This window comes from Haliotis rufescens, unplaced genomic scaffold (genome assembly GCF_023055435.1).
Source record: "Haliotis rufescens isolate VD_foot unplaced genomic scaffold, xgHalRufe1.0.p SCAF_17, whole genome shotgun sequence".
NCBI lineage: Eukaryota > Metazoa > Mollusca > Gastropoda > Lepetellida > Haliotidae > Haliotis > Haliotis rufescens.
Genome location: NW_025963857.1, coordinates 29,106,741 through 29,117,499, shown reverse-complemented (window position 1 = coordinate 29,117,499; position 10,759 = coordinate 29,106,741). Strand labels below are relative to the sequence as shown.

Below are 10,759 nucleotides of genomic sequence, written 5' to 3'. Positions count from 1 at the left end.
TAATGACAATTAATCAATCAATTCAGAGACATGTGAGTATGATGGAACTACTTGTAAATAAACAAACCATTTATACCTAATTTAAAATGTTTAATGTTTTTTTTTCAATCCTGTCTTTCCTTGTTATTTAAAATGTCTGAGATATAAGTTTATAAATTTATTGCGACGCCTGTGTTTATTTAGGTGGACTCAGAAAGATATATTTCTGCATTTGATTAACAACATGCACGTATTTGTCCTTTTCATGTGTTCAGTTTACTCAGGTAACACTTGATCTATTCCCGTGTGGTTACTAACTACCACTGCAAACAGGAAGACGTCGTTTGTGGTGGTCATTGGACGAAATATGAAAATCAATTCAATAAAAAATGCAATAAGCATCTTCAAATGTATACATTATCTGTCATCAGTAGTGGCAGAGATTACTGTCCAGTTGAGGAACAGAGTTAGTGAGTGAATTGATTTTAACGCCTCTTTGAACATTATGTCAGTTATATCATGGTGAATCAGTTTGATGCCGGAGAAAGCACGAGGTGAGGTGAAATTGGGTAACCATATCGGCACTGTGTTTGTCTAGTCAGTATTAATTCAACGTCTGTGCATTAACAGCTGACATGTCAGTATCAGTGTCAATCAGTGTGAAAGTGTTTATGAGTTGCGGTCAGGTGAAATGGGGTTCAACGTCGAGTTCAAGATTATTGCACTTAAATAGCGACGAGCATGCAACTCTCTCTCTCTCTCTCTCTCTTTCTCTCTCTCTCTCTCTCCCCCCCTCTCTCTCTGTCTCTCTCTGTGTGCTTGTACTAGTCTGAATTCACGCCGAGTTTATAGGTTCAAATGAATGCCCCACTCAGACACAGTATACTGACTCCGAGCCAACCAGTCCTTATTGTGGCCTCTCAATGTAGAGCGCCAGGCAGGGCAACAAGAAGTACCATCTTTTGACGTCTTTGGGGATGACACATCCGGAGGTCGTACCCCGAACCTTCCTCTCTCCGGGCGGACACTCTACTACTAGACCACGGAGGCGGTCGAAAGTGTTTCCGAACCGTGGACTGATCATTATGAGTATGAATTGATTTTGTCGCTTTTATATACAAAGGGTTAATGAAGTGTTTACAAATGATACGTTAAACGCTATGTCTATTTCTACACACTACTTTGATATGTAACAGCTGACACCAGACGTCGCTGCTTAAGGTGTAGCGTCTTCATTCATGTCGGATACATACACAGGAATATTGTGTGGGGAGAAACTATGTGCTGAAGGAGTATAATGGACGTTTACCTTGATCGCTGAATTTATTTGTTCCTTGTCATTCTGGAAACAAATAATTGGCTTTGATTCTTTTGGTATCATGTGGGTATTAACCTTGAATACTAGTTTGCATATTGTAACAGAAAATGTCATAACCTCTCTGGCCAATATACACATGGTCACGATAAAACCGATTTCGTTTTACAATCCATCTTTATTATTTGAAATTTGCACCCGTTTACATAATGTCAAAGTAGTGAGTGTGTGAGCATAGTTTTACGCCGCTTTTAGCAATATTCCAGCAATATCACGGCGGGGGACACCAGAAATGGGCTTCACACATTGTACCCATGTCGGGAATCGAACCCGGGTCTTCGGCGTGGCGAGCGAACGCTATAACCACTTGGCTACCCGACCGCCCCTAACGTCAAAGTAAGGCGTCATACTAGGTAGAAACCGTTGTCATAATCTAGAAATATGTCAACATAATTTCATTCTCTGAACAAATTTACAAACAATATTTGGGATAAATAAAATCTTAAAAATAGGTTACAGGAAGTTGAACAAAAATATAAACATGACCTCGATGCACCGAGACGAGGTCAACCTTCAAGCCCGGATTATATATGACGTCACATAAGTTTGTAAAGAGGTGCATTTTGAGTCGAAAGGGAACATGAGGATGAAATTTATACTTGCTTCTGTTGAAAATGACGTTTATGGAGCAGTTATGGAAAACACCGCGACCCGTGAACCCTCTCATGGCACGAGCAAATTGGCAATATCCCCGATTTATGAATGTGTGACTTGTGTTTGGGTAATCGCAAACCGATTCGGACGATGCGGAATGGACTGGTGGGGATTGAACCGAGTGCTCTGAAACGTGTGTTTTGTGTTAAAATTCAACGTCAGGGTGTGTTATATTTGGAGTTTGGGATTTGTCGTGTGTGATGTAACACTTTGCTTAGCTGGTGTTTCTTGTCACCTGAGATGGACCTACTGTATGACCTGATGCCAGCTTCATTACTGTGCCCCGTCACTCCTCATGTGCCGCCGCTTCTCGGCCTAGAATGCACGGAGAAGGTCGGACAACTCCGAAACCGGAATAGTAGATTTCTAATTCCATCTACGGATATTTTCTCGTCTCCGATGACCAATCGATAAAACAGGTAGGCAAGTTTTTGGGTTTTTTTAAATTTGAGTTCCTTTCCTTGCCTTTTTTTATTTTATGGTTTCTCAAAATCTTAGTTCTTTTTCCGCGATACGATAGTAAATCGGATTTTAGTTTGGGATTGATCAGGAGCACTCGCGTTTGCTCTGTGTCAGCGGCCACATCTGAGCAGGAACGACATTGTTTTCATTTGTGCTAGATTTCTGCCATTTCCGAAAACAAGGCATCAAAGTCAATATCGCTCAATAAATGAATTTCGTTCACCTCAGTAATTTTACAGAATTAATGTTCTTCACTTGTGTAATTAGTATTGAAAGATAGCCATTCCATATCCAAATCATCGCAAGGACAATCCATTTTGTTTCATCAAGCAGCTAGACGACATCAATCACCAGAACCAAAGCATTTATTTATTTATAAGTCAAATAAAAATGTTACAAGACCAGGCAAAAATCCTAAATTAATTATATTGCTGATAAATGCAGGTATTAAAAAGAAAATAGAAAAACGAGTTGATCGTAAACACCGAACGAGAATTCGGGGAACCCCCCGGAAAGAACGAGGGCCATTCAATATATAACCAGCCTAACCTGTTTGCTACTGCTCCTCACTTCTTCTTTTCCCACATAATCACCATTGAGGTCTATGCACTTTGTCCAGCGATGTGTGAGAGCTAAAAGCCCGTTGTGATAGAAACCATGGGGTTGTTCGTGTAACCACCCCTCCACTGCTGTCGTGAGTTCATCCACGGACCGGAAATGACGTCCACGCAGTTCTTTCTTCAAGTTTGGGAAGAGAAAGTAGTCGCTTGGTGCCAGGTCTGGTTAGTAAGGTGGATGAGGCAATACTTTGAACCCGTTCCGCTTCACTGCGGCAACCGCAAGTCGACAGGTGTGCACTCTGGCATTATCATGTTGGAGCAGCACACCTTTTGTGATCTTTCCACGACGTTTGGCAAGAATAACAGTCCGCAAACGGCCCAGGAGATCGGAGTAGTACTCTCCAGTAATAGTCTGGCCACGTGGCAAGTAGTCAATGAGCAAGACCCCTTTGGTATCCCAAAAGGGACGGGGTGAAGCAAAGCCAGTCCACTGCTTACTCTGTTCTTTGGTTTCTGGGTCATAGTGGTGTACCCAGGTTTCATCACCAGTAACAATTCTCTCCATAAAGTTGTCTGCATCCCGACTGTATTGCGTCAAAAGTGCCTGACACATTGACGCACGTACATCCTTCTGATCATCACTCAGACATTTCGGGACCCATCGGGCAGACAGCTTCCTCATACCCAGACGATCATGCAAAATGGTATGGACACTTCCCTCTGAAATGTCCAAGGCCTTGGCCATTTCTGACCCCTTCATTCGCCTGTCTTTGACAACCAGTTGTCTCACAGCTTCACTGGTTTGGTCATTGGTCACCTCTACAGGCCTGCCAGGGCGTGGCTCATCTTCCAGGTTCACCCGACTCCTCTTAAAGTCTGCAACCCAGAATTTGACCTGTGCATACGAAGGTGCACCGTCACCATAAACATCTGACAATTCATCATGTATCTCCTTTCCCGGTTTCCCTTTTAAGTAGAGGCACCTAATAACAGCCCTGTATTCAACCTTTGACGAAAATTTGGCAGAATCTACCCTTGCCATCTTTATAGATCACGTGTGTGACTTCAAATACAATTTCCTCAGTGAAACATTGTCTATGCACGTGACATACATTGGTGGACAGCACGTGACAAACATGCAACCGTTAAGATCTGCTAAATAGCTTAGGCTGGTTATATATTGAATGGCCCTCGTAGTTCCGGCAAAAGTTCACACGATCAATTTCACACAAAAATGTTCACATCGTGTGAACTTTTTTTTGTCCTTTCACAGATGTGTGAACTCCAAATATCAGATCACGTGACTACCCCTTCAGCCAGTCAGCATGAAAGAAACAGTGTAAACTTCAAAGTATGAAATTATAATATATTGAAGGCCGATTCTTGGCCAGATTTAATTAACAAAACGGTATATATTGGGGAATTTATTTTTCAAGAAAAGTTCATTGATCCCTTCCATTTAATGTATCTCTGTTATCAAAGAGTGAGTGTGGTTTTTCGGCGTTTTTAGCAATATTCCAGCAATGTCACGGGTAGGGACAACAGAAATGGGCTAAACACAGTGTACCAATTTGGGGGATCAAACCCGGGAACCACTACATATATAAAATGACGAACAAAAGAAACCAAGTATCATCTAAAATGGCAAGAAAATGAAGCAAAACACTTATGGTAACAATGTACAATATATGAACAATAATCTAAATATTGTGTGAGAACGCGATAAAGAAAACAACCAAGATGACGTTACATACAGAAACGTCCAAGGCATGTAAACAACTGAGGGGTCATAAAGTGAATTTACATGTGAACTAATCTAGCGAGTTCATTAATCCAAGAGTGGATAGGCAAACATCCACCGTCTCATTGCTGACATTTGTCATTTTGGATCTGGCTTCTATTTACCACTGGGACTCGTTCAAGCTCAATCAGAGCTGTGGGATGCTGGAGCTATTCTCTGACCTGCCTGTCAAAGGGGTCCAAGAGGTGTTCAATTGTCGATGGATCCGGCGAGTGGGCTGGCCAAGGCAAAACCGGTCAGGATCCAAGATCGTGATTACCAGGAATCTTGCGTCAGAAGGGCAGTATGGTCTTAGCATGATATTGCTGGAACAAACACCCTGAAACTGCTGGCGGAGAAGGGGGGTGAGAACAGGTTGAAGGATTTCATCCCTGTAGCTCTGGGCATTTAAGTTTCCATGGATAACAATGTTTTCATATCACTGCATATCTCCCCAGACCATAATGCTTCCCCTACTAAAGGACTTCCTCCTGGACGCATCCTGTAGCTGATCTCTCTCCTCTTCGACGGTACGCCCGGATTCTTCCATCTGCATTGAACAGGTGGATCTAACTCATCATTGACGAGCATCCTCTGCAAATCACGTCGCTGCCATCGACTGGGTCGGGGTCATGCCACCGTAAGGTAGGCCCGAATCCCAGCAGCACGCTGTCTTCTTGTCACAGTGTATTGGCTGATGCTGCGGCCTAAAACTCACCGTCAGGAAACGGTTGCGAAGATACAAAGGTCACAGATAGCGGTCATCTCGGGGGATCATGACACATGGTCTACCGATCCTTGGCCTGTCCCTGGTGTGTCCTCCCTGGTTGTACCGGTGCATTGTTGTACCTGACACCGTCATCGGATGTTGGCCCTGTGAAGCGACCATATTCGCCATACCAATATCTCTCGGCATTTGCGTCTCTTCGGGATCGATATATTGCTAGGTTGATGTTACACTATGTACTTCCTTTAAGATATTCCCTGAAAACAGTTTGTTTACACATTTATAATTGGTGATCAGGTTTATGCATCATGTGCTTGAACACGAGTGGAAGTTGTTCAAGTATCCGGTCTATCTTTTTAGAAATTAAATTAATAATTTTACTGTATCCTCTTGTCAACAAAGTGGTATATCGGCAGATGTCAAGTTCCTACTAATGGTGCCTTACAAGTGCTGGTGCCTCAGTACTCATTTCCTGTATCGCGAGATGCTGATCACTCTACCATTTACATCTGTTGACAGAGAAACTCGAGTGAGTGAGTGAGTGAGTGAGTGAGTGAATGAGTTTGGTTTAACGCCACTTTTAACAGTATTACAGTTATATTGCGGCGTGTCAGCTTAATGTGGGAGGAAAGCCCGAAGTGATGCAGGTCTCAGACGTTTACCACTTCGGTGAAACCCACGAGCACGGGTATGGTGCTGACAAAACTAGAAACATAATCGGGACGAACCGGTATTCGAACCCACAATCATAGGTTTCTGGCGTGCCCAAGGGACGCAACTCGCACAGCGAATCGCGGCGCCTTAGACGACTGGGCCACCCGTGCCCCAAGAAACTCTAGTGAGTGAGTGAGTGAGTTATGGGGTTTACAATAAAGATATTGCGGCTATATCATAGCAACAACAACAAAATCAAATAATAATCCATTTGTATGCAGTTTGGCCACCCCCAGACCACCCCATCCCAACCCCTTCCAACCAACCCCTTCCTCTGGATCATCCACATAATCTACACCTTTCGTCTGTTTTACTTTAAAGGACCCCTATTAAAGTATCTACCATTTTATATTTTTGTTTTACTGTCTATCTGGGCTCACATGACATCATTTGTGTCAACTTCGCATTTATTGTCCTATGTTTAACTGTCGTTTACACTCCTACATTTAACATTTTAGCATCTGTGCATTGTCTACCGTTTAGTTGTTCCTAAGGCGGAGATGTTCATTAAAGATTTATGTTTATTTTGTCACTTGTTTGACATACATTTCAATTACAGGTTACAATAGTGAGTGAGTGAGTTAAAGTTTAACGTCACATCGGCAATATTTCAGCCATATCGTGACGAGGTTACAGCAATAAATCTCTGTGGAATTTCAATATAGATAATCTACCGTAGTTTGACAACGCTATTGACAGGTCTTAACTGATAACGTCAGGTTACATGTGTCACGTGATCACATACCTCTTCCCCTTTAGAAACTCCGTGTTGCGTGATCATGATCAGTGTGGGTGGGCTCAACCAGGAAGTGAGTCCCTGTATACCCCGTGTGCTCATCCATGTTGCCGTATCTGTAAAGGTCAAACGCGAGATCACTGTCGAAAAATATCTTAAATATTTGTTATTTCGCATTCAATCTACCCTACAATGAATCGTGTTGAGAATTTCATAGATTTGAGATATAGTCCACATCAAGGCAAATTGCACTTCGTAAACCGTGACTTGAATGTTGAAGTAAGTGTGACATGTGAAATGTATTAAACTGCAGGGCAAGCATGCACTAATGTTTGATGACGGCTAAACGGGAAACAAACAAGAAAGAATTATTCGATGGTGATTTGTTTGATACGGGTGTCACAGTTGTGTTTTCGACCTTACGTTTGCAGTGTTGAGTCGTCTGTTTTCAGCCTATTAAAATTCTGATAATCCATTGTTTTTCATGTGTAAATTTTCTTTTGCCTGGACGTTTGTCAGGTTTTTTCAAAACATATTAACAACATTGTTGCATGTGTGGCATTGTTGTGTACCCTAAAACCACTTTAACAGAGATACAATGTATGCAGTGTGGGTGCATATAGTGTTATTACTGGGGTCGCGGACTAAGAATATCAATATTAGAGTTATGTCCCTTTATTTGTTCCACATACCATCACATAGGACACAAGAACTCGTATATGTATTTAAATGTAAAATGCTCTACGTATAAGCATGTCTGAAAATGTTCTGCGAAAATGTAATCAGATGCTATCTTTCAGTTGATAATATGTTAAATCCAGCATTTCAGCAACACAATTATTTAGTACCAATGACAGCAAGAGGCAATGATATATTGCACAAAATACACTGACAGATTGTAACTGACGTATTGTGTTCTGCAAGAGGCAAAAATAAAACAGTGTTTTTTTATGTATTCACAAGTATAACTTAACACACAGAAAGACAGATAGATAGATAGACAGACAGACAGACGCCTTAAGCAGCATGCAAATTAGATTGGGTTGTAAATACAGACGAGGAACGGTGTCACTCACTTAGGTAAGGTCACACGTTGACAACATGATATGATGTTCTTTTGGTATGATCACAGTAAGCATAAAACTTTAAACATGGTGGTTCCTGAGTATCAAAAGTCAGAATTAACAGATACTTAAGTAGAGCATAGAAAAGAGAATAAATAAGGGTTTATTTTCTCATCAACAAAGTTTAATGTAACAAACTCGTATTGAAACCAAAACTTAATCATATGATGTCTTTTATTAGAAATGGCCACCGCTAAGAAGTTAACAGACAACCACCTGACCTGTGTTTTATCCGCAGAGATGTTCAATGATCCATCCTACCACATACATTCTGTAAGGCCTCTGAGGAGCAATTCAAACCAAGTCCGTCCCATGTCCCCCCTGTGGACAACTGACGAAGGTTACCATCCCTGACAGTCCAGTAGAGGAGTGGATGAGCCAGCTGAAACCACGCCGAGTAATACAGGGGTGATGGACATTTTAGAGGCATCGCCAGGTAGGAAATAATGAAACGGTTTAATGTCCTGTCACTGATATAAAATGCAGTTTTCTATATAAGTGTTGGATTGAATAATGTTGCAACTATACATAGTATATATACAAAATGAATGTCTAATAGTAATAGTAAGTGAGTATGTTTTCTGGCAATTGCATTATTTGTAAGACTCCGTACTTTCTGTTCAGATCTTGAGGCTTGTAGCGTGTGCAAAGAAGATGGGGAGACAACTCCAGGAACAATGTACTGCACCATTTGTGATGATGTCTTCTGTGATGGATGTCTCAAGATGCACAAGAAGATGCCCCTGTTACGTGATCATGAAGTGATCGATGTACGTACCCATAGTAACAGGAAACCAAAGGCATCAAGCTTTATGTGCCGAATTCACAAAGACGAAAAAGTAAAACTGTTTTGTAAAGATTGCAGGATGGCAATTTGTACTGTATGCTGCAGTATCAAACATAGGAAGTGTGATGATGTTGAAACCATAGATGTCATGACGCCTCTTGTAAAGGAAACTCTGATCAATGAAACTAGGACGCAAAAGAATAAAATTAAATCTTACAATGATGTAATTTCATCAACAAACTCTGAAATTGAAAAGCTATCGAAGAACGCACAAGTGATGAAAGACCAAGTTCAGAAAGTATGCATGGCTGCTACAGATGTTCTTCTGAGAAAAGAAAAGGAATTGCTGGAGCGCATCGACAAACTAACAGAAAAACGTGTAGAAGAACTGAAAGCCTTCAGAAAGTCCCAGGAGATCGACCTCCAGCTGCATCATCAGCGGCATGAGTTCACAAACAAAGCCGTAAAGGGAAACTGTGTAGAAGACATGTATGGTATGTATGGGTCTGTGGATGTATCCAGAATTGAAGACACAAGTGAGGACAAGACACCAATAACTTCCAGTATTATCTTCACACATGACACAGACAAGCTCTTGAGATATGTAGCTGAGGTGCAGCTGGGGGAGGTCAGGGTTGTTCAGGGCCTGAGTGACCGGACGTCTTCTCCTGTTCTCCTGCAAACACTAGACTGTAGCAGACAGGGATACACGGACTGTGACTTGAGTGACGTTTCAGTAATGACTGTTGATGGTATCAAGGTAACTGTGGTGTTAGATTATGATAGACTTAGTGTATTTTATACTTCAAACAAACTATCCTTTAAAAAATGTCTCCAGCTACCTTCTGCTCTAATTCAAATAGCTAAGCTGGATGGAGCTCAGGCAGCTGTTACTCTGCCAGACACACGACAAATAGCTTTCATCAAGTTTGACCCAGAACCTACATTACTGTCAACTGTGAAAACAAAGACGGAATATTATGGGTTAGCCTGCCTGAACTCTTCACAACTTCTGGCAGGTTGTATTGAGAGTCGTGCCTCTGTTGACATACTGGATAGGAAAGGGAATGTTCTGAAATCCATCAAAACAGGTGTTATAATGAACCCATTAAATATTCATGTCATGAGGAATAACAATGTGGTAGTAAGTGAAGGAGAAGTAAAGTCATTGGTATCTGTGACAAGGGATGGCAAAACTGTTTTCACATACACTCCCACAGGAATAAGAGCTCTGACATGGCCTCGAGGTATCACAACACCCAAGAAAGGAGACATCCTGCTTGTAGACAATGGCTCCAACAAGGTGATTCAGCTGACAGAGTCGGGAAAGTTTGTCAGAGATATTCTCACAGCACGGGATGATCTATTTTGTCCTGGTGGCATCTGTCTGGATGATGACGGCTTGCTGTATGTAAGCTGCTCTGAATCCGTGAAAGTATTTACCTTTGAATAAAGTATAAATATATATAGCCAGTCAGTGAGTAGGTATAGCCGGTTAATTGCCCAATACAATGGCTTTATATCGTTTATAAATTTGGCAATATAATATTAACATCCACTCTAGATCTTCCTCCACGATGTTCGGGCATGAAGTTGTAGTACCACTAACAGCATAAAGTCTCTTTTAATTACAGGATCCAAATTACAATCACAAATGGTGAAACTGTTATTTATGCTTGAAGCTATGTTAAATTAACTATAAACATTGGTCTGAATACAATCCTGGAATCAGTAAATCATATATTGAACTTTAAGTACTGTTTATCTCTAATTGTGTTACATTTTTATAATTAAACGTCGTGATGATGTAAAAGTATTGTTGCGGGAAATTGTTGTAACCTCAGTCTTTTAAATAAATATT

General features: G+C 41.3%; 1 protein-coding gene across 2 annotated transcripts; it reads left to right on the top strand.

Annotated features, from left to right (window-relative positions):
- The first annotated feature begins 6,965 nt into the window (after positions 1–6,965).
- On the top strand, positions 6,966–10,759 carry LOC125381205 (E3 ubiquitin-protein ligase TRIM9-like). Of its 2 annotated transcripts, none has more exons than XM_048397841.1 (3): positions 6,966–7,111; positions 8,293–8,547; positions 8,736–10,759. In XM_048397841.1, the coding sequence occupies exons 2-3, from the start codon at positions 8,523–8,525 to the stop codon at positions 10,349–10,351; spliced, it is 1,641 nt and encodes a 546-aa protein (XP_048253798.1). In that variant the 5' UTR covers positions 6,966–7,111; positions 8,293–8,522; the 3' UTR covers positions 10,352–10,759. The 2 variants fall into 2 exon arrangements, with proteins under 2 accessions (XP_048253798.1, XP_048253797.1); XM_048397840.1 differs by having other exon boundaries at positions 6,967–7,111; positions 8,350–8,547.